This window comes from Leuciscus leuciscus (genome assembly GCF_965113295.1).
Source record: "Leuciscus leuciscus genome assembly, chromosome: 13".
Lineage (NCBI taxonomy): Eukaryota > Metazoa > Chordata > Actinopteri > Cypriniformes > Leuciscidae > Leuciscus > Leuciscus leuciscus.
In genome coordinates this window covers 14,419,926-14,445,486 of record NC_138737.1, presented here as the reverse complement: position 1 = coordinate 14,445,486, position 25,561 = coordinate 14,419,926, and the positions used below count along the sequence as shown (strand labels likewise).

Genomic DNA, 25,561 nt, shown 5'->3' with positions numbered 1-25,561 from the left:
TAAATCAACAAAATGTAAAAACTAATGCAAGATAAAATAGCCAACTAAATATGAAAATAATATTTCATTTCAAAATATCAATATCAAACAATGGAAGCATAAATGTATTACATATGTTATAGTTTGGGAACAGGAAATAGGATGGGAGAGAGAAAAGTCAAATATTTTCATAGTGTATAACTAACCAGGTCTTGCACCCATGCATTGTATCCTGGAGGGTTGATGGCCATCTCTACAACACTGGCAGAAATCAGTATGATCAGACACACTGGAGACACATACTTCCACAGGTAGAAGTAAACAATGCAAGGTCTGAAACCCAGCATGTCCTCCAGATCCTGCATGAACCTAATGGACAACATAAAGCATACAGAATTACAGATCAATATCAGACACAAGGCAAAAGCAAACTGGATTGCATAGAGACTATATTTGGGGTTAGCAAGAACAAACAATGAGGAGATCTGATTTCAGAGATAATAGGGGCTTTCGCACCGGATATCAGTTATAAGAACTAGCCACCAGGGCGGTCTTCCGAGAATTACATTTTCCACTAGGGCCGTTTATCTGGTCGCATTTGTAGCGCCAGTAGGAACCATAGGCTACATTCACACAGCATCAGAAAACACTTCTCAGTCTAGGGCTGGACGATATGGTATATATCACAATATATTTCTTAATTTCGGTCGATACGATATAATTCCGATATCGATATGAAAAATACAAAAGCTTCAGAAAAAGTGCCAAGAATGCCCACAACGGCTGTCTGTAGCTACAAACTTCTGAAAAATGAATTTGCCAAGTCTATGAAACCTCCTCCTATAAAACTAAATAATATTTTAGAAAATAAAAAAGGTACAAATAAATTAATGTTCACCTTTTATTTGTATTTAGCCTATCCAAACAAGAAATGTGAAATCACTATCAAATAAACAAGACTCTGAAATTATTAATATTAATATCTTTAAACTTTAAACTATAAAATAGGCTGATTATATTATTCTTATAAATTGAAACAAAAGTGCTTCAGCCAGGATAAAGAATATGAAAAGTGCTCAGAGTTGCTGCAGAAAACAGAAAAAAGAGTGATCAACAACAAAAACACAAGTTGCTGGCGCAAGGACATTGTTGAGTGTTTATGACACCCTGAATTCCTTCCGATTGATCAATCTGAATGTGGTGTTAACATGAACGCTAAACAAGTGATCGGGTTGATGTGCCCGCTTCAAATCGGAATATATATTTTTGACATGCGCTCACTGCACAAAAGAGTTTCCCTATGTTTGCGCATATGAACCATTCTCCTACATTTGTTCTTTATTTTGTTTTAAACAGCAGACTCAATATTTATCCGTTTCTGGTCATAATTTGGAGACAATGAGCATATGAACCGTTGTGCCGTGCTGGTTATATTTATCACGCAGTAAAAATGCCCCTCCCCACGCCCAAAACCAGACGTCTGTGGATGAGAATCGGAAACTAGGACTGCTGGGACGTTGTCCTGCTCCACTTCACAGACACGGAATGAATTCATAAGATTACTAATGGATTATTTGGGTTACATGTAAAGTGCCAGTGATAAATGCTGTAATGTATATTGAAATATCGGAAATGTGTTTAAAAATCATATCACCGTTATTGAAAAAGATTATACCGCGATATATATTGATATTTAATTATTGTCCAGCCCTATATCTCAGTCACGTATTTGAGTAGCCTACCTAATACGGTTACATTCACACACAGTTCAGTTATTTACAGGAGTGACAACCGCATTCTATTACCAAACTCACACCCGTACATTTTCAGGACTCACAACTGCATTCTCAGAAAACACACGCTCTGTGAACAGAACGTGAACAGTGTGAGAGAGCCGCTCTGCACTGCGCATGTCTACCATGTGTTGTGGATTTTTATGTATGGTTTTTCAGTATCTAACAGTGATGGAGATATGAATGTTTTAGATCCAGTCACTGTTGTCCACCGAAGCTGCTCCCATCAGTTTTGTGTGCTATGTGAGCCTCAAATGCTCCGCTCTCCACCCAGATATAAATGCTGCGGCTCAATTGGTCTCTATTCATGTTAAAAGTGATACGATTTTTCAGTGTTATTGACGTCGCCATCTCTGATATTACTTTGGTCACTGTTGCTATGGCGACGGCTTGCACATTCATAGAGAAATAATTTGAGACGCTACTGTAAGTTGCCGAGTGAACGGGACATGTTGAGACTCATTTGTCAACTTGTAGTGCTGCGCATCATCAAGGCTGAGAAAAGAACATAACACTGCACACAAAGGGAGACAGGTGAATGCTATCTATCACCATTCCTATAATTAAAATCGTTCCCAGTTCCTTCAGTGCGAACAGACCAAAAAGAGCATTATTTCTCTAATAGTGGGAACTATGAAAACTCAGGTGCGAAAGCCCCTACAATCTTATTATCTCTGAGCAAAACACCAGAGAACAGCACTAGACAATCTGCCCACCTCTTTGTGCCATAGATCCAGGCAACAGACACATTCTCCAGGATAACCACAATAGTGAGGGGCAGACCAGCAGAGTAGTCATCAAACATGGTGACAAAGTAGTTCCCTGAACGCTGGACAAACAGCAAGCCGCAAAAAAAGGCCACAATACAACAGCCCACTGGGGAAATACAAGATCATACAAGTTAGCCTTATAAAATTGGCCAAGCATCATTTAGAGTAAACTTAATTTACTGGCTCAGAAAAAAAAGAGAAGAGAACAAACCAGGAGCTCTCACCTGTGAGCACCTCTTTGCGAATTTTGAAGGTATCCAGAATGGGTGTGGTGATGCCAGTCATGGTGCCAATCATGCTGCCCAAGCCCAGGTTTATCAACATGAAGAAAAACATGACAGACCAGAACGGAGAACCTGGAAAATGGGTCATAGCTTCTGTGAAGGCAATAAAAGCCAGACCAGTGCCTTGAACAGCCTGATGGGAGAGAGAGAGAGAGAGAGAAAGAGAGAGAGAGAGAGAGAGAGAGAGAGAACAGTGTTATTATCATTAAAAGCTAAAAACATGAAAACTAAATGAAAACATTTTCATTGCATGAAATAAAATGTTTTTACATAATTGTAAAAACTAAATAAACTAAAGTCTTTTTAAAAATACATTTCATTTTTATATAGAATATATTGTAAAAGTTCCACATTTTATAACCTCTTTTCATAAATGAATATGCCTCTAGATACCACCAGACAGCCATAAGAAGTTTAATGCTGGTAATTAAATAATCATTTAGCGCACTCATTTTGGCAGCACAAATATACTAAAATAATAAAGTAAATGAAACACTGAAAACTAAAACTAACAGTAAAAAAATAAAAGAATTGTGCATACATAAAAAAAGAAATATACAAAAATACAAAATGGCTCTAAAATTACTCAAATAGCTTGAAGCCTTGAACAGTACAATACATTCCAGAACATTACGATTCAAAGGCATTATTACAATAGAAATTGTCTATTGAGCTTGGCAAAAAACAAATCATAAAAGTCAAAATTTTAGTTTCATCCATCCTAAATGGCTTAGCTGAAAACCTGCTGAAAGCCTTTAGCCCATGGGCCGAACACCTGCCTTATTGAGCTCATCCTCCAGCAGACACGGCTCCAGCCCCAGCTGCGCAAAACTGTCCTCTTTCACAATCTTTATTACGCCGTACATCTCGGCATAGTCCGACGTGGAGAGGTGGGAAAAGTTGACGTGAGGGGGGATGAGATCCTGACTCAGCACATTTGAGTTCAAGTACCCTAGAATCTTTTCAGCATTCCTACATGAGAACAACACAGACATGAGCTTCCACATTTAAAGTATTAGGCATAAATATTATATTATAATGGAGAGTGTAACTTAATCCAATCACAAAAATGATCCTTTCATGAGAGAAATGAAATGCATTGAGAGGTCATACGTACTCCACAACACATTTCTCGTTCATGATGTTGGCTTTGAAGCCCAGCACAGCAAACACTACGAGTGTGGCCAGTATAGAGGTCATGAAGTTGATGAAGGAGACCAGCACAGCATCAAAATGACAGTTGTTGTCTCTCTTGTTGTAACTGGAAAAAGCGATGACACCTCCGAAACCCAGACCAAGGGCAAAGAAGACCTGAGTGGCAGCTTCACGCCACACCTGCGGCTCCAACATGATCTCCAGCTAAAATGAAATCAATTAAAACTATTTATTACATTTGAGTGATTGAAAATCTAATTTCTAAGTAAATGAACAGTGCCAAATAAGTGTCAGCATAGCTGAAAGCCTTCTATTGCATAGAATCATGTGTGATTAATGTAATAGAATCATATTTCATAATGTGAATTTGATTAAATATCCCAAATACACCACAAGAGGGAGTCCAACCATGTGACGAGCGCGACATTTTAGCTGCACACACTTTCTTTTAAAGATTGCTGCCAATAAAGATTTGCTTACACTGCATGAAATGTGTCTGCAAGTTTCTAAAAAATAAATCTTATGCCATCTGGATATCCTAACTATCACGTGTGCGTTTAAGAAAGTGTGTGCGCACAATCGCCTTACCTTGGGTGTGAACATGTGAGCAATGCCATCTACTGCTCCTTTAAGAAACATCCCTCTCACCAGGAAGCAGAAGAGCACCAAGTACGGAAAGAGAGAGCTGAAGTACATCACCTGCACAAACACGGTGTGACAATATTTACTATACAATATTTTTTTTTTTTATGATTTGTGCATACATTTCTCAAAGAACAATAACTGTGTATTAATGCTTTTGGTATTATTTATTACAACAAGAGCTCGTAAATTCAGCACATTATATTTATTCTTCTTCGACTATTTTTTTGGTAAGAATCCACTCTGTACTATGTAAATGGAGGCCTTATTGTGGAGTCTCTTTTAGTTACTTGACATGTGGCCGGTTTCATAAACTTCATAAACTTTACAAGTTTTCTTCAAGACTGGTCATACATTTTTGTCATTACATAAAAATGTAGAAATGTAGATTTGAATCTAAAATGTAAGACCGATTAGCCCTAACTAATTGGTCAGGCTAGATCTTAAAGGGTTAGTTCACCCAAAAATGAAATTTCTGTCAGTAATTACTCACCCTCATGTTGTTCCAACCCCGTAAGACTTTCGTTCATCTTCGGAACACAAATTAAAATATTTTTGATTAAATCTGAGAGCTGTCTCACTCCTCCATTGGATTCTATGTTATTGAAACTTGCCAGCCCAGAAAGTTAGTAAAGACAATGTTTAAAATAGTCCAAGTACAGTGGGCCAACCTTAAGTTTATCAAGCGACGAGAAAACTTTTTGTGCGCAAAAAAACACAAAAATAACAACTTTATTCAACTATTAATTTTCTTCTGTGTGGGCCTCTGAGTGAGTTCACGTGTAACAGCGCAGCGCTTCTGGGTTGTACGTCAGAATGTAAGCTCACTATTGGCCAGCATCACACGCATCACACACAGCGTCGGCCAATAGTGAGACTACGTTCTGACGTACAACCCAGAAGCGCTGCGCTTTTACACTACGTGAACTCACTCAGAGGCCCATTCAAGAAAATGAATAGTTGAATAAAGTCGTTATTTTTGTTTGTTTTTGCGCACAAAAAGTATTCTCGTCGCTTGATAAACTTATGGTTGAGTCACTGTAGTCACTTGGACTATTTTAAACATTGTCTTTACTAACTTTCTGGGCCGGCAAGTTTCAATAACATAGAAGCCTATGGAGGAGTGAGACAGCGCTCAGATTTAATCAAAAATATCTTAATTTGTGTTCTGAAGATGAACGAAAGTCTTACGGGTTTGGAACAACATGAGGGTAATTACTGAGTAATTACTGACAGAATTTTCATTTTTGGGTGAACTAAACCTTTAAGACTTGCTGGTTAAGTTTATACAACTGTCTCCAGAACAGGTGTTGAAGCTCTATTGGTCTGATGGGATTAACCAAAATTTTGATTTATAGAGAACTATTTGTGTCCCTGTTGTTCAGACACTGTGATACATTTAAACAGCTGGTAAATGGGTATTTTTCCATAAAATCTGTGTTTGCAAAAACTGCAGCACTATCACACCTTGAATTAGCTTCAAGGAGAAAGCAAACGTTCCACTGAGAATATAATCATAATTGCGCATCGTGATTGTGTAATTGTTCAGATGTGCCTGATAACGCAGCATCTGCATATTGTGCCTTTGAGCTATCTGAAAATTGATGTTTCTCAACTCAGTTGGTTCTCATTTCATTATCTCATGTAGTAGCAAGTCTGCCTCACCCTCCCAGAAGACTGAATGCCCCTTATTACAGCCAGGCAGACAATTATCCAGGCAGCCAGCAGCGACAAAGTCATCCTCCAGTTCAGACCCCCGCTGTCTGCGATCGTGCTGGTGATGTCCAGGGTCTCGCGGTACCAGTAGTAAGTGGTTGCTGAGCTTTTCTCACACTCAGGCTCCACAACTAATCAGACAAAAAAGAAAAGCAGAGACACAACCTTCCTTGTCTATTAATATTTCTTTACACCACTGACTATTTAATGACCCTTTGGAAAAGATCAGCATGGTATTTCTTAGGATTTGATTCCGATTCATTTCAGTTGCAATGTCCATTTTGCTTAGATACTGTATGAAATAAATTATGTCCCTGCTAATGTTGTCAATTATACAGGACAGTGTTTCAGATTGATTTAAACCGGTAACTCATCTTTTTGAACGATTCATTAAAAGAACCGACTTGAGAGAGTCATGTGTACAGAGAATCAGGCAGCACGTGGTCGTGCAGTATTTTTATTATTTTTTGATTCACTACAAAGAATTGGGATCATTCAAATAATAATTGTGATTTATTGGAATATTGATTGTTTTTTCCCCCAGGTCGAGTCTTTGATTTAAAAAGACAGTTAATTAATTTGGTGGGAAAACCATCCAAAACACAACATATGCTGGTTACCTGCTGATATTTTCAGCAGGGGATATTGACAGTGCTATGGGAATCTCTAAGAGCTACTTCTATCAGCAGAGTAGAGTATCTGGGAAATGAATAAGTGAAACCATCATTACATGTCCATGAAATCAATACATGTCTATGAAACACTGCACACTAACAAAGTTTGTGTTTTAATCATTACAATTTGACAGTTAGTACAAGTTTGTACTACACAAAGATTGCAAACATAAAGAAAGTCCAAACAGTGTTTGAATATAATCTAGACTAGAATTATAATAGTTTTGAGTTTTATTTGAACATTTTCAGAGGGTTGTGTCCACTTATCCTGCATGTCTACATGTATTCTAGTCTTAGTGAGGTTGAGAGTGAGTCTGACTGCAGGTCACAGCTTCTGTCTAGTTTATTCTCTGCTCACTGACCAGGGGACACAACCGCAGGGCATGCTGGGAAGCCTCAAACACACAAAATGAAGAGCATTATAGGATAAGGTGCGTGATGGGCAGAACAGTGGATCACAACCTTTTTCACTTCAAGGACCCCCTTCGTCCACAACAATATTTGAAGGCCCCACTCACAATTTCTACCCAATAAAATATTTTAGAGCTTCGCAATTAGGAATATGTATATTGGTTATAAAAATAAACAATTACTACGAAATATCTTGATTTATTTTAATGCTTGTTTTGCCTTATTGTGATCAAGGGATAACCCACGGCTAGCTGTGCATTAAACGTTTTAAATCACGACATGGAGGCAAAGAACCAACCAATGCGAAGCGGAGCAATGCCTCAGCGGAGTGCATTCAAATCATTTAATGAATTGAATTATCCCGTTTATACCATGGTCATTTGCAAGCATTCACAAATTAAAGCTGTTACTGATGTTTGCAGCGTAATACTTGACCAAAAGGGTAAAAATGATGGTTATTAATGTCAGTTATAGCTCGTTAGATCTAGCATTCTGCCCGATTTAAATCAGATTACAATTATTTGAATGAATGGATTATAGCATATATTTGAATAAATTATTGAGAAAGAGAGAGAGACAGTGCAGCGTCTTGTTGCTAAGAAATATAATGTAGTGATTCAGAAGCGAAGCTATTTTATTATTAAAAGCCACAGGAAAGCGTTGATAAGTTTGAAACTGCAGAGCACTCACTGGATTGGGTGCCGTTCTTCCTGATGGGACAGGCGCTCCAAGGTAGAGGATATTGAAACGACTGAAAAAAGTAGAAGATGCTCCAGCCGATAATCACATTATAGTACAGACCCACAAAACCACACACCTGCAGAATGGAGAAAAGAAAGAACAAATGGTATTGGTTAACAACTACAAAATAATTAAGATACTGAATACTGAATTGTAATACTGAAAAAAAGAACAGCCCCCTGGAAAGGTCTCATCTAGTGTTAAGGCTCATTTTGCTTGACTATAGGCTGTTTACTGAACATCTGAGCCAGACTGTGCACTAAAAATAACAAGAGGTGATAAAATGGTCTAGCGATCTGGCACCTTCTGGGAATCTTTATCTGGGAGTGTTTTCTGCTTTACCTATGGCGTTGAAATAATTGCTATTATATTAGATGAACAGAAACCACTAAATCTTCACCTAAATTCACAAATTTCAAAGGTGTAATCTGAATGAACTTACATGCCAGTTTAGGATTGTGGAAAGTTCATTTTACAGTACATTTCAATCAGAGAAGCTCTTCCTGGCAGTTGTGTAAAACTGATGTGCACCAGACTGTGCTGACAGTCATAAGTCTGGCTCCTGGAGTCTCATCTGATATATGATCGGATGTGTTAATGGATACATTTTGAAGTCTTTTAACTCTTAAAACTCAATAGCATTACTCTAAATATAGTGTGCATTTATAGAAATAGAACACAATAGAATAGAATGAATGTGCTGTATGCTGAAATGCCGTGTATTTTGAGGGTTTAGCAACTTGTGCCTGTTAACAGCAAATCTATCCCTTGATTTTTTTCCCTGCAGTCTGTAACAGGGCCGTAATGGTACTTTGCGACGTAACAAATCCACAGCACATTGAGTTAGTGAATAATTGAAGCACATTCTTTCTGCTGTAGCTTCATGGGTATTCATAGCTGAGGCTGCAGCAGAACAGCCACATATAGTCCCTGAGTGTTTCTCTACAGTAATTTTAACAGTGGGCCTTTTTATCTAGGATCTTTTTTAATCTAGGACTCCCTGTTCACACCGAACTGCGAAAACTATTAAAAACGCTGTATTAAGCATGCCAGGCCAGTAGTTACTGTAGAGATGTCACTTTGTAAACAAACTATGCGCCTATAGACTGAAAACGTAATACTCATGCGCATGTCGTCACCGTTATCAAAAATTTTCATTTTTGAAGTTTACACAGAGACGTGAATTGTTTTCAAAAACGGGCAAATTGAAACCCATTTTCAAAAGTTAGCTTTTTCAGGACCCCAAAATGCCGTTGTCTTGTAAATGAATGACCAGAACATCTAAAAAGTTTTCCGTTTTTAAGTTGAAAACAGTGTCATGTCATCCTAAGAGGCATGTGATATCAAAATGGCTTTCCCTATGTGTTTTTTTTCATTGCCTTTGAGTAGAAGATTAACACAAAGAAGGTTGATTCATAATCTGAAGAAAATTAATCCAGCAGTCTCACTCAGACTACATACCAAATACTAAATAAAATACAAAAAGACATTCAAGATTATCTTATATATTATAATTAATATTTGTAAATTAACAGAATAATATATATATTTGTATACATTGGTATTCAGCTCATTCTGTTACTAATGAGAAAGCCATTCACAAGAAACTGCTGATTCGCACAATACCAGATTTCCGCGCTGGTGCATCGGCTTATGGTATATAACCATCACCTCCCGAAAAGCCTTACATATTTGCTGACTTGCTATATCTCCAAAGTGCAGTTGCTTATACAAGGAAAGAAAACCAGAAAGTCCAGGTGCAGCTGGGACTGAAAATAGATTCATTAAATGTTCAGACAGAGTGATATTTTAAGATCGAAACCCATCTGATAGGTTGCGTGACTGTGCTCATATTAAAATGATTTGAGAACAGCGCTGAGTAATGGATGACGCGGCACAGAATAGCTGGTGAATTAGCACTTTTAGGCCTGTAACTCATCAAAAATAAATGCTTCTATTAAGGCCTTCAGAACAAAATAAAAGGGGGAAAATGAAATTCTTTATTGGTCTGGAACACACAGGCTCCTCATTGTATTGTGACCCTTTTTCAACATAAACTAGAATCTCAAACTGTATCAATTGCCCAGTCTGAGCTGATGTGAACCAGACACTCACAATCTGAAGTCTGGAGATCGTAACCCATGAAGAATGATTTACTTTAGGCCTATCTTATCTATAGCTGTATTCAAAGTTTAGTACCACTTTCACATTTGACCGCAACCACTCCATTTACGCATAAACACTCTCAATCCAAGCAACATTATCACAATCAAGAAAAGATAATACATTTAAGTGTTTGCTCATTTGTGTCTTGTGTTTCTAAAAGAACATCATTCACTCACCATCAGGCTGGACACTCCAATGCCACCGAGTCGTGGACAAACATAATTCCACACTCCAATGCTTCCTCGACGAATCCTCTGGCCAACCGCCAGCTCCAAGAAAAAGAGTGGGATGCCAATAAGGATAAGGAGGATGAAGTATGGAACAAGGTAAGCACCTGTAAAGAGAGACAGCGACACTTGTAAACACTGAGAGTAATGTCCTTACAACGGTGTCTTTAATGACCAACCAATAGCCCAAGATCAATCAAGCTACAGCACACTGAACTCACCACAGTTTTCCCCTTTATGTTGTTTTTCCATACATACATAAAAAAGTAGTACATTATTTAAAAATATGTCTGTTGCTACAGTCAAAATACTATATATGACTGCCTGGGACATGGCTTTCCCTCATATTTTATATTTGCATTGATTTTTAAGTTAAATATATTATAAAGGGGACACCTTTTATATTTTGTTATATTTTTATTTCATTTAAGACATAGACTCACCTAACTACATGAAACTATGTATGACATTGAATCATATAGTATATAGTAGTGATTCAAACTACAGTATTTAATGCATTTTACAGTAGGCCTATATACAATCACCAGCCACTTAATTAGGTACACTTGTTCAACTGCTCGTTAATGCAAATATCTAATCAGCCAATATTCGCATGGGCTCACCATGGGCTCTGATGAGTCTGAATTTCTGCAGCGACATTTAGATGTTAGTGTCAGAATTTGGTGCAAATAACATAAAAGCTTGGATCCATTCTGCCTTGTATCAACGGTTCAAGCTGCTGGTGGTGGTGGTGGTGTATTGGGGAATATTTTCTTGGCACACTTTGGGCCACTTAATTTAGCATTGTTTAAATGTCACAGCCAACCTGAGTATTGTTGCTGACCATGTCCATCCCTTTATGACCACTGTGCACCCATCCTCTGATGGCTACTTCAATCAGGATAACACGTCATGTCACAAACCTCAAATCATCTCAAACTGGTTTCTTGAACATGACAAAGAGTTCACTATACTCAAATAGCCTCCACAGTCACCAGATTTCCATGTTATTGAGCACCTTTGGGATGTGCTGGAATGGAAAATTTGCATCATGGATGTGCAGCATCTGCAGCAACTGTGTGATGATGCTATCATGTCAATATAATAACCAATAACCAATATCTCAGAGAAATGTTTCCAGCATATAGTTTAATCTATGCCATAAAGAATTAAGGCAATTCTGAAGGCAAAAGGGGGTCCAACCCGGTAGCAAGGTATACCTAATAAAGTGGCAGGTGAGTACACACACGCATTCTTGTACAGTACATCTATCTTTATGAGGACATTCATTGACACAATGCAATCTCTAGCCGCTTACCCTAACCTTACCCATTACAACTAAGTGCCTAACCCGAACCCTTACCCTAAACCTACCCTTAACCTAATTATAACCTTATCCCTAAAACCAAGTCTTGACCCTCAAACAGGCCTTTAAAGGGGTCTCAGAAAGTGAGGACCGGCCAAAATGTCCTCACTTTACTCTCTTTGTCCTCACTCCAATGGTCTAAAACTCAAACTGGTCCTCACAAAGATAGTTGTACAAGTGCACACACACACACACACACACACACACACACACACACACACACACACACACACACACACACACACACACACACACACACACACACACACACACACACACACACACACACACACACACACACACACACACACACACACACACACACACACACACACACACACACACACACACACACACACACACACACACACACACAATATATATATATATATATACAAAGTGTAGACTCATCTCATAGGATTCTATAACAGATTTTTTTTTCATCAGAAGAGAGATATTATAAAGATATATAGATATATAAATATAAATATCAAGTCAAAATATTGCAAAAGAAGTGCAGTTGACATTACTGAAGATTTCCATAACTGCAATTTAGTTGGATCACTGATTAGACTTCTCTTTTGATTACATTTAAAAAGATTGATTGCAATAAACTAATGATTAGTGATAAACATGACATTTGCCTTTAGAGAAATGCATTTAAACAAACTACATGACCTGCTGTCACACCATATTTTAAAATATATTCATCTTATATGACACGATTTGAATAATGAAATCCATTATCTTATACTTTTCAAAATAGAACAAGAACAAATGCAAAGCTTAATTATTTTTATGTTTTGTTTTTCATACATTTTCTAGCTAAATTTCAACCACCCAGATGCAGAAGATGGTATCTTATAGGTTAATGACAGCCTGAGCCTCAGTAGGCATGATTGAACAGACTAAAACAGCAAGTCACGCTGCTGAGCCCTGACGTCAAACTAGCTCCATGGTGACGAAGAGTTTGGTCTGAGCAGAGCTTCCTCTGTTTGAAGTCAAAGAACAATCCGAAAATAACTGCTTCTATAGACATAGAGCGCACACTGCTGGCAGATGACCACAAACCCCTCCCCTTGGGAGGTTATAAGTGTAATTAGAGCCAGGGATGATCACAGCAAAGCACTCCCTTGGCCTCAGCTTATGATAAAGAACTGCTTGTTATCAGGTTGATTACTGCATTTCTTTTGTGTTCGATGTTGTTTTGTCGAGGCTTTTTGTCTGGGCTTTATTTATGCATGCAACTAATGAAACAAACAACACGCCTTGCGTAGAAAAGAGGAGACGGGAGGAAAGAGAAAGGGATGGACGGACAGATGGAAGAGAGAAGATGGAGAGAGCAAGGGTGCGTAACGTAAACAAGGCCTTCTGGGAAACATTCATAATTGCAATTTGCAAGACAAGCAAGGACAAGACATGACGATCTAATTATTAATTGTCAGGTTTTACTTTCAGATAACGTGTCCAACTATATTTTAGGACCTTTTTTAATATAGTTTGTTACTATACTATTTTCAATATACAGTAAATGCATTTTTTTCAGATAATTTGCAATTAATTATGCACTGCAAAAACGAAATTTCTTTTTTTGTCTTGTTTCTAGAAAATATATTTAAAGATACCTATAACAACATAAATGTACGTGTTTTAATATCTTATCAATTTTGCTTCACTTGTTTTCAGAGAATACATCTTAATTTTTCTTACCCAATTGCCATTGTTTGCTTATTTTTTTATCAAAACATAGTAAGTTTTATGCTAAAACAATTTCATGGAATTACCTTAATTCATTATAGTTTGTGGATATATTTAATTTTGAAGAGACTAAGCTGATTCAGTTATCATTAAATCAGTAATTTCCTGAAATAATTTTAAACCACATTTCTGTCTAGAGACTGTGAAACAGCATGAAATAGTACATTTCAGATTAAAGGAGGATATGAACAATAAAGAATAGTCCAAGTAGCCAAAGAGCAATGACAGCAAACCAATTTTTTTTTATTGCAAACCAAATTTGCAAACCATGACCACACTGGCCTTGCCTTTCCTGTTTTTAAACAGCCCATATAACATTGCTGCCCTAAATAACACTATCGTCAGCTTAATAAATTTAGAGAGTCCACAGCGTAAGAGGCACACAGCTGACCCAAAAAAGACTGTCTCAATGGAAAAATGAAAACATTAAAGGAATAGTTCACACAAAAAAATTGAAATTCACCGCCATCATTTAGGCTTTGTTTCTATACAATGAAAGTGAGTTAAGCCTGGGGCTGTCAAGCTCCAAAAAGACAACAACAAAAGTGCTCCATAAGTCTAATTCAATAGTCTTCTGAAATCATACAAAAGCTTTTTATAAGAAGCTGCAAATTAAGTTGTTATTCAGTACAATTCATACGAGTTCATGAGAGAAAGGTCTAATTTGTGACTGAATAATATTTTTGTGTGTGTCAGATCTATTTAATAAATGCATATTTTAATAAATGTTCTTGAGCACTGACTCAATGATCTGGTCACAATGGTTAACAGCTCACTGGAGGTGATCATATGGCTTCATAAAGACGTTCACAACTATAGAGTTATTGGTAACACTTTACAATAAGGTTCATTAGTTAACATTAATGTATTTACTAACATAAACTATGAGCAATACATTTGTTACAGTATTTATTCAACTTTGTTAAGGTTAGTTAATAAAAATACAGCTGGTAATTGTTCGTTCATGTTAGTTCACAGTGCATTAACTAATGTTAACAAATACAACCTTTGATTTTAATAATGCATTAGTAAATGTTGAAATTTACTTCGACCTTCAGATGGTCCAGAACATTGCCGCTAGATTATAGATTATATGACCTCAATCTTAGGGCCCTATTTTAACGATCTGAAACGCAAGTATCAAGCGCGAAACGCAAGTAACTTTGTGGGCGGGTCTTGGGCGCTGTTGGTATTATACCGGCGGGATAAATGACTCTTGCGCCCGACACAAATCTAAAATGGGTTGGTCTGAAGTAGCTTCATTATTCATAGGTGTGGTTTGGGCGTAACGTGAAATAAACCAATCAGAGCGACATCTCATATTGCCTTTAAGAGCAGGCACGCTTGTTCCATGGCGGATTGCTATTATAACGGCGAATTTGCCAGGCGCACGCCAGCAGCGGTTCACAGCCAAGGAGACCGACGTTCTCGTCAGGGCCGTAAAAGACAGAGAAGTGACATTGTATGGGGATGGGAGAAACCCACCCAAATTAGCTTCAGTTAAACAGGTGTATAATAATTTGGGTAAATGTGTAAGCTAGATGTATGCCTATTTTTCACATCTTCATGGACACAACAATGATTTCCCTCATGTGTTAATATTTTTCCCTGTAATAATGTATGGTTTTCTAAAAATGAGAACTGCTGCGTCTGTGTGTAGATGATATAAGCAAAGTGTATGCGCGTTGTGCACACGCTACATTGATTATGGCCAAGCATGCGCCCTTAAAATAGCATATGAATAACATGCGCAACACGCCACTGACTTTAGACTAGGTTTTTCCTGGTTAGTGGCGGAATTGTTTTCTAAACCTGCAAAATAGCACCAGGGAACGTTTGCGCCGGAACACGCCTCCTCTTTTCGCTGAACCGCCCCCAGGAGCGCAAATGCATTTGCTAGTTTACCGACGTGCGTCTGTGGAGGGAAAAGTCCGCTGTGCGCGGGTGCAAAATAGGAATTATACATGCGTCGGGTTACAAAGTCAATTGCGCTGGGTGCAAGATAGAGCCCATGGTCTCTATTCATTGTCTCTTGGTTTATTTTAGGATCCAGTTTAAGATATTGTTTTTAAAGCTCCAAGCCCCATTTTACATTAAAGATCTTATTCTTCATCTAGCAGATCCTTAAGATCTAATAAAGCACTCTTGAATTTCCCATGATCTCGGTTAAAACAAAAGGGTGATAGAGCTTTTTTGATCATTCCCCCTAGTTTATGGAATCAGTTGCCACTTGACATTCACCTTGCACCTTCACTCATGGTTCTTAAATCTAGGCTTAAAATGCATCTTTATTCCCTGGCCGTTCTTTTTTGTGTGTGTGTGTGTGTAATTTTATATTATGTATGCTGTGTAATTTACTTTGGTCAGAACTTTGGTCAGCTAAGCTTTGTTTAAATGTGACGTATAAATAAATGTTACTTGCTAGAATACATTTTTGATTCTTTTATTGTGTTTTTGATATACAATTAAAATGTGGAGAAAGTTATTTATTGCAGATTTTGGAGTGACTTCAATGTTTGTGTTTGTTGTGCATTTTGATTCAGTTTGAGGAATACACAACGTGTGTGCATGGGTCTTTTTATATGCACATAATTCTGCTAGCCTATATGTGTCATCCAAATGAACTTCTGAACCCAACACAGTATTTTGTTATCTTCCCTTACAAAGGAACTAAATGCATTTACATGTAAACTAAAAACAAAATAAAAAAAATACATAGAAGGCATTGAAATTTTGACAGCCCTAATTTCACTCCCTCAGTCTCTCATGGCTGTTTATTTGTTGCCAAAATGTACTGCTAGGTTTAGAAATGCAACATTGCATTAAAGAGTAAATTATTGCTTTAAAATTAATATTAAAGGTGATTATAATCAACACATTGGAGGAAATGTTGATTTCGTTTTCAACTAATGGATGAAATCCAACGCAAAACACCTGAGGAAAACATTTATGTATCTTAATTGGTGCTTTTCTGCCTTTTTGAGATTGAAATCTGTTGTCCCCATCCATTGTAGTTCCATGAAAAAGAGCAACCATTAACATTTCTCCTTTTGTGTTTTATAGAAGAAATGGAGGTTGAATAAATTATTTTAGAAATATATTTTTTTTTAGTTTGAACCTTGAAACAGTTACAAATGCACATCACTAATAAGTAACTCACCTCCTCCGTTCTTCTGGCAAAGATAAGGGAAACGCCACACGTTACCCAGGCCCACCGAGAAGCCCACCTGGGCCAAGATGTACTGCAGCTTACTGTTCCAGGCAGGTCGTCCGTCTTCCAGGTCGGGGGAGATGTCTGGTTTGCCTATGGGCGGAGGGCCCCCTCCTGCCATGCTCATCTGGCTGCTCTTGTAGTCCATGGGAGCCTCCAGCGCCAGGAGGTCGGCCACAGACTCTGTGACATGCTCATTACTGTGCTCGCGCTGAGTCACTTTACTGCTCTTGGGCATGGCTGTGCCGTGTCGTGGTGATCCCAACAATTAAAGGTGTGAAAGAAGAGCAGGGCAGAATGGAGGTCACAATAACTGCCCTTTTTGCTTTATACAGGTGTGGAGAATGAAGGTTTGTGCTCCTGTGAAAAGAGCATACAAATATGAGAAATTGGGCCAGAAGAGATACAATTATGGCTATGGGATTCATAATATAGACCAAATCACCTTCCAAATAAATGCCCATTTGTGTTACATTTAACAAAAAAAAACATTTCTGGTGTTCTGTTGGCTGTTGAATTTTAAAACTCAAGCCTAAATATTACTCTGATTTATTAAAACTATCTATGAAAAGCTAAGGAATCTGTTGTAATAGAAGCAAATGGAAGCACTAGTAGGACAGATGGGAAGAATTTCTGACCCTCTGCATTGCAGTTTTGAACAGTATAGCCTACTGGTATTAACCATGGTAAAATATAATTTAGCAAATTTTACAATTACATGAATTAATGTAAAATAAAGTAAAACAGTTATATTGTGAAATATTATTATAATTTAAAACAGATATGTTCCTAATTCTGAGTATGTGAATCTTGTGCAGTCCACTGGTAGTATAGTATAGTATAGTATAGTATAGTATAGTATAGTATAGTATAGTAAAGGAATTTCTACTAATTTCCAAATCTACTTCTGTCAAGGTAATGGAAATGACAATGTTGTATGTTTGGTCTTGGCGGAATAGATGCTGTTGCTGCTGTTTTTGCTGCTGTTGCTGCAGTGCAAATACGGGATTTGCTACTGCCAATAGATACACAACACGCTGCTGTGAGCAAAGAAGACATGATGCTGCTGTACAATATAGCATACATGACCGTAGCAGATCTATACAGGTGGAGCTGGGGAAGGTGGAGGGTATCTGGAAAGCGTTCTGCAACTGCTACAGAAAATGCTGACCAAGTATTTGAAGGTTGAGCACACAAGCTCATTGGCTACTGATTCAACAGGAACCAATCAGCTGTGCCCTATAAAGGATGAGTTGAGGATCTGTCAGTCTGCGCCATCTAGAATTTCATGACAGAACTTTATATTTAACTCTTTCCCTGCCACTGACGGAATTTTACGGCAATCCATGTTTTCCATGTTATGACATGTTTGTCATGTTATACGGCCATTTTGAATCTCCTGAAAGTGTACAGAATCTCCAGATCAAAACACAGGCGAAGCAGAAGCAGAAACAAGCGATAGAAACATTGCTTATGCAAATGTAAAATAATGTGATCATCAAACATTAAACAGCTAGCATCAATCAAAATTGCCTAATGATACCGAATGAAATGTCGACCCAGGACAAGGTATAGGACTATGAAGCTCTCTGGGTGTTGATGGACTCGATCTACTCCATCTATGTTTTGATCATCATTCTGAATACAATCCAGACATAGTCTTTGACAAAACATTTTTTTCAGATTTATATTCAAAATACAAAATACACAAATTATTCTGGGGGCCATGGAAGCTTTGTGAAAATAATCAAAAATGCTGGCGCTAGCTGGCAACATGTTAAAAAAAACGCTGGTGGGGAAAGAGATACATTTCAGTTAAAGGTATATTTCAAATATAAAAATGAATGCCAAAATAGGAACATAGTAGTATACTTAAAATGCAAAAATAATATTTAAATAGTAAACTATAAGTATGATGTTAAACTACTAGTTTACTGAGAGTATACTTCAAAGTGTACTTTAATAAACTAAAAGATGTGCTACAAGTATTGAACTAGTAAACAATCTAGCTATAGCTTCACTTTTAGTATAGCCCAGTTGCAGTATACGAAAAACATAGTTGTAAATTAGTTGTGTACTACAAAAAAAGTTTACTACACTTATAGTACTTTCATACACTAAAACCAATAGTATACTACTAGTAGATTGATATTAGTATACTTTCAACATAAAGTATGCTTAAAACTTAAGATTTACTTAAGAATATTTATTAAAATGAACTTGAAGTACACTTTTGTTTGTAAGGGTTGATGAATAGAAAGTTCAAAAGAACAGCATTTATTTGAAATACATTATTTTTATAACATTATAAATGTTTTTACTGTCAAGTTAAAACATATTTGCTAAATAAAAGTATAACAAATGTAATCTTACTGACCAAAACTTTTGAATGGTAGTGTATAAATATACAATTCATTCTGATCTATAAATTAAATTTATATTGGATGATTAATAAAAACCATTAGCACGTTGTGCGGCAAAACTCAAGCTCAACAAGTATAAAATATTTGCATACAAATATTAATGAAAAGATCATCAAACAACAGAGACAAAAATATTTTTTTTTACATTTGCAAGTACAGTGGAGAAAGCTATTTATTGCAGATTTGGTGCGAGTTCAGGGTTTGCATTCATTTTGATGCAGCTTGAGGAATACACAATGGCCCTCATTTATCAAAAGTGCGTACACCAAATTTCCAGCGTACACCTGGCGTACACCCAAAACCACGGTGACTTTGAGATTTATCAATATGAACGTTGGCGTACGGCACGCTCAAATCCTACGCCAGCTCAGGAGGTGGTGTACGCACGTTTTGAGTGCGGGAATGCGCAGAAAAACAATTCCTAACACCACAAAACGCACTGACAAACTAAAATATATGATATATTATGACCCACTGTAAAAAAAAAAAAAACAACATAGTAGGCTAATTATAAACTTCAGTGTTTATTTTTGTGCAACATGGACTTCAATGTTTAAGTTGTGTGACTTTACCAAAGCATTTGAATTGTAGGCATATGTATTCCTTCAGTTGCGAGCCTGTGCGCTTTACCTGACGTTTCAAGCCTTGTTAAATACTTTCGCCTGGCTCCGCAGCGCGAGTCTCCGCAGACTGCGCGCGCACCTCCCCAAACGGACGAGGCGTTTATACTCGACGCGCTCGCCGTTGTACTATTCTTTGAAACGATGGTTAGGCCAGGGTTAGGCCCGGCAGGTGTGCACGGACTGGGTTCAGTAATGAAAGGCTTTCAATGACCAACAAAATTATTCAGACTGACAAAATAATAAAAATGACATTCTTCTTTTAAATAATAATAGCCTAATAATACAAATAATAATAATAACGACATTCTTCTTCTAAATAACAATAAGTGTCATTAATAATAAAAATCTAGAAATCAATTTTGTTTCTTTCCACTTCCCTGGTTTCGCTTTCTCTTTCTCAAAGAAGTATCTCTTCTTTGCCGTCTTCCGTGTGTCCATGGCGTAAAATGAGGGCGTGGGGGAAGCGGAGACTTGAATATATAGGGGCGTGTTATTCTAATGACGATCGTTTTCAGCCGCGGCATTTATCAAGGTCAGGTATTGCGTACACCTGGATTTCAAAGGTACGCACAGCTTCATAAATCAGGCGGCGAGAGGAGTGTAAGCATAATCTTACGCCAACATATACGCCCGTTTCTACGCAAGATTGATAAATGAGGGCCAATGTGTGTGGGCACTGCTGCTGAAATCTGCACATGATTCTACTACATGTGTCATCCAAATGAACTTCTGAACCCAAAACTTACACAGTATTTTGTTATCTTCCCTTACAAAGGAACTAAATGCATTAACATGTTAACTACAAAAAAAATATCATCTTTTGACAGCCATAATTTCACTCCCTCAGTTTTAAGGCTGTTTCTTTGCTGCCTAAGTTAATGATCTAGTTTTTATGTTGGGACACTGGTGTAATACTAAAGCTAAAATGTACTACTAGGTTTAACAGTGCAACATTGCACATTGCAAGCATAAATTAGTGCTTTAAAGGGATAGTTCACTTTGAAATTAATTTTTGGTATGTTTTAGCTTACCTCAAGGGCATCCAAGATGTAGGTGTCTTTTTTTTTTGCAGTAGTTTCAATTTTGATATTTTTAGGTCAAACCGTTCTTGTCTGTCAGTCATATAATGCAGGTCTATGGTCATTATCTCAAAACACAAGCACAGAGTCCAAATTAAAACAATTCCCCGTCGTCCAAATTAAACAATTCCCCATCGTAAGTACACATTGATGGCCTAAGACACGAAACGAGCGGTTTGTGTGAGAAAACGAACAGTATTTATAGCGTTTTTACATCTTATACACAGCCACGTCCAAGTGATCTGATCTGACGTGTACGCAGACTGGTGCATAGATATATACACACTAGATGTCGCCTTGTCTACGGCAGTTCATTGGAACGAATGTCTTTAAGGAGAAATCTAGTGTATATATCTATGCACCAGTCTGCGTACACGTCAGATCAGTTCACTGGCTGTGTATGAGGTAAAAACGATATAAATACTGTTCGTTTTCTCACACAAACCGCTCGTTTCGTGTCTTGGGCCATCAATGTGTACTTACGATGGGGAATTGTTTAATTTGGACGACGGGGAATTGTTTTAATTTGGACTCTGTGCATGCTCTTTGAGATAATGACCATAGACCTGCATTATATGACTGACAGACAAGAACGGTTTGACCTAAAAATATCAAAATTGAAACTACTGCGGAAAAAAAGACACCTACATCTTGGATGCCCTTGAGGTAAGCTAAAACATACCAAAAATTAATTTCAAAGTGAACTATCCCTTTAAAATTAGTCTTAAAGGGTAAGGTCTTTTCAGCAGCCTATTAGACAGAATTTTGGTTTGGTGTTCAACTAATGGATGAAATCCAGTACAAATCACAGCCTGAGATTAAAAAAGAGGCAGTCACTGACGAGTTTTTAATCTAGACCATGGGGTGCTTTTCATGATAAATAAGAGAGAGGTGATGAGCTGAGATTTTTATCTACAGAATGACTAGGGAATGTGGCAACAAAGCCGCCATCTTTGCTCTTCTCACCTTTGTTTATCTTTGGTAATGAGAGCCTGAGGCACTGAAAAAATCTATACAGATAATCTCAAATACAAGAGGACACGAAACCTTGCTGTGTTGCTAGGCGATGCTCACCCACCGCCCATGACAACCTGCAAACCGCATTCAAAAAAGGCTCAAATCTACTTGGGGGACCATATGGGGAGGAATCCAACCACTGTAAAGAGCAAACATACTGTACACATAATATGAAATTATTAGCATGTGCATTGTTTTTGTGACATGGTCAATGATGACGATAAACCATCAAGGGACCATCACACACTGAGTTTGAACTTTTGCACCCACTGTGAAAATTTGCACAGTGTTCAGGTCCAAAACAGCCTGTCCGGGCAGCAGGCCAGTCAGTTCTCTACGTCATTATTATGGAAGGGATTATATTTCAGTAGGGAGCAAACTAGACCCGAAGAATGCTGCTCACCCTGTGCTTAGTCTCATTTTGCTGTGCATTAAACACAAGGGTGCTTATTACTCATAATGCAGGGAACGTGCTTGGTCAGTTGATTCTGCGGAATTCAACTAAGACACCCAAATCCAAGCCTCCCTGCTGGTGAATGCAATTTTTCAACATTTTCCCCAAGAATATAAAATGCGTTGCTGATCAGAGCCAACTATTGGTATGGCTTCCCTTAGCACTCTATTCTGTAGCTAAATATCCTGTTGATTAAATTGCACATTATAATATGCAAATGTACACATTTTATCTGTCTGGGTTGCTAGGCAATGAAACTTGATGAAATTCTCAAATCTCTGCTTCCTGCATGCTCTCTATATCAGAACATTGAGTGACAGCTCATCTATCCAGTGCTTGAGAGCATCCATGAACCTTTGTATTTAAACCTTTGTAAGTTCAAATCCTTGAAATGCAGAAGGTGGGTCACAAGAATCAAATTTCATATATAGCAAGCAATCTCTATATATCATGTTCAGGAAAATATTACACTGATATAATACAGGGATGATGGTAACTTCATATTTTAATTGTAGCAAATTAATCATGGGAATTCAGAGGACTTATGTGTGTATGTCTCCAATGTCCATCTCCTAGAAGAGTACAGTATTATTTATAGGATTGCTACAACAATAATTGTACTACAATAATTGCTTAACTGAACCGATAAATAAAGTTTTTGCTCACTCAATGCCAAAACAGAATGTTAAGGAAAAACTGGTGGCAGAATTTATAAAAACCAGTAGCCTCTTTGGGTAGTTGACAAAGACATTTAAATGAACATGCCCTTTGGTGCAGCATAAAATCCATCGGAAACTATTTAAATGTATAACATTACGTTGTTAATTCTGTAGTTTTTAAGAGACTCCCAATAAAATAAAATAAAGGTGTTAAGGTATTTCATTTTAGTGCTGTTAAATCGATTAATCACATCTAACATAAAAGTTTGTATATATATATATATATATATATATATATATATCTGTGTGTGTGTGTGTGTATATATATATATATATATATATATATACAAACAAACTTTTATGTTAGATGCGATTAATCATGATAAATCGATTTGACAGCACTAATTCATTTTAAATATGTACAGGCCTACAGGGCTACAGAAAATGTTGTTTCTGTTATGATAAAAGTTGCATTACAAGAGCATGAAAATTAAAAGATGAGAAATTGGGCCACAAGAGGTGAGTTTTTCCTGATAAGTGTTTTGTTGGCTGTTAAATTTTATAACTCAAGCCTAAATATTATTCTGATTTATTAAAACTTGAATGAATTTTAAGATTACAGCATTCATTTCATGAGAAGCTAAGTAATCTGTTGTAATAGAAGCCAAGTCAAGCACTTATAAGACAGATGGGGAGATTTTTCTGACCCTCTGTACAGTAGTGTTTAAAAGTATAGGGTTATATGGTACAATAATTACATTCATTCATTAAGCATTCTTATCCAAAGCGACAAATGAACACTCAAAGCAATTTATAAAAAGAAACATCAATATGATATTGTTGTCTTTTAAATAAATATTGCTCACCCCAAATAGCCCATATTTCATAGGCTACGTTTCCGTAATGACAAAATATGCATTCAAGTTACAATTTAAAATAATGCTCGTGATTTACATATTACATTGGGCCTACTCGTTTTCATTTGTGTATGAAGTATAACAATAATGTTTTCAAACATAGTTTTTTAGCCTTCATACACAAATGAAAACAAGTAATGTAATGACATAAATCAAGTGCATCTTCGTCAAGTTTTCAGAGAAACTCGACGGCTCAAGCGTCACCTGAGGATGCGCCTGACTGCAGTCACGGACAATGATACCATTCACCTTAACCCTCCCTCTTTCACTGATCTTTCAACACTAATCGAGACGAGCAATACGCTTACAATAGTTTAAAAGCACTAACACGTGGACCCCGCGGGGCTTAATGTTGTCATGTAAAGAGTACCACGCGCCTTGCAGCATCCTCAAGGTCAAATATTTGTGTCACGTTGACCTAAAACTGACGCGCCTCTGGTAACATGAGAAACCTCGTAAATAACAAACAAATGACCAGCAATTGCTGCTGTGAATTATCGACATGAACTGCGTGCAGCGTGATAAAACGCTCTATGCATGACAGGAATACCAAATAAGTTGCTACAACGCAATCATCGATGGAAAATCTCTTGCATCTTTTATCACGTCGGGGTAGGTTACTAAATGAAGAGAAACCACGATCACTTACTGGATGTCGAAGAGTGAGAAGCAGATGCGAGTGTTTTCATACAGGTCTCAATGAGTGACAATAACCCGAGGAATCGATTTGATGGCTCCCACAGAAAGAATCCTCGCTGATGTGCCGTTTCCGCGCTCACGACTGAACCTGTCCAGAATTGCGCAGAGTAGTGATTGAGCGCGCCGCCTGACGCAAAGCCCACCGCGCACTATTGTGTATTCTCTTTCAGCCCAAAATAGTAACTTTGGGGTCACGCTGACACATCTGTGGGTGTTGTCCGCGACAACACTTCTAACCAACCCACTCCTTGTTTTATCCTCCAGTGGTTAAAATTCAAAGCACAATTTATTTCTCCTTACACGATTGGCAGAGAGCAAATTACTATAACCTAGGTATAGGCTACGCATGAGTCACGAACTCGTTCATACGTCAGCAGACACGTAATCTGCGCATCCCATCCCATCCCGTCCAAATTCTGATGAAATACCTTTTGGCGATTGCAAAGTAAATTCTTACCTGCTACTTTTGAAACCCACAATGGTGTCCAGATCTGTCCAAGGGGCTACAAGTCATGTCTTATTTAGTACAAGATAAGGTTGTTTCCCCCACATTTTAAATCAATAAACTCCAGTATGATCCCATTAAAGTAGTGAGAGATGACACTGGCTAAAATCTGGAGCTCTACTGATGCTTGTTTCTTCTCTCAGAAAAGACTGTCTGCTATCAGATAGGCTATTTCTTCGCACTTGCAGTCTGATTGGGTCTAGCTCATTCTTCTTCCTGACATTGGAGGATTTATACCGTCCTTGGTTCTGGCTGGTCTGGCTCAATTGAGTTTCTTTTCAATTTTGCTGTG

At 37.5% G+C, this 25,561-nt stretch overlaps 1 protein-coding gene across 1 annotated transcript in view; it reads right to left on the bottom strand.

Annotated features, from left to right (window-relative positions):
- slc6a17 (solute carrier family 6 member 17) overlaps positions 1 to 25,118 on the bottom strand; it is a 31,435-nt gene extending 6,317 nt beyond the window's left edge. The window contains exons 1-11 of the mRNA XM_082189289.1: positions 24,715 to 25,118; positions 16,843 to 17,253; positions 10,508 to 10,665; positions 8,115 to 8,241; positions 6,289 to 6,470; positions 4,570 to 4,680; positions 3,944 to 4,185; positions 3,606 to 3,798; positions 2,767 to 2,959; positions 2,489 to 2,648; positions 186 to 348 (exon numbers count right to left, since the gene is read on the bottom strand). Coding sequence (XP_082045415.1) covers positions 186 to 348; positions 2,489 to 2,648; positions 2,767 to 2,959; positions 3,606 to 3,798; positions 3,944 to 4,185; positions 4,570 to 4,680; positions 6,289 to 6,470; positions 8,115 to 8,241; positions 10,508 to 10,665; positions 16,843 to 17,131 — 1,818 coding nt within the window. The 5' untranslated portion in view covers positions 17,132 to 17,253; positions 24,715 to 25,118. The remainder of the gene's footprint in view (positions 1 to 185; positions 349 to 2,488; positions 2,649 to 2,766; positions 2,960 to 3,605; positions 3,799 to 3,943; positions 4,186 to 4,569; positions 4,681 to 6,288; positions 6,471 to 8,114; positions 8,242 to 10,507; positions 10,666 to 16,842; positions 17,254 to 24,714) is intronic.
- Positions 25,119 to 25,561: the final 443 nt, after the last annotated feature.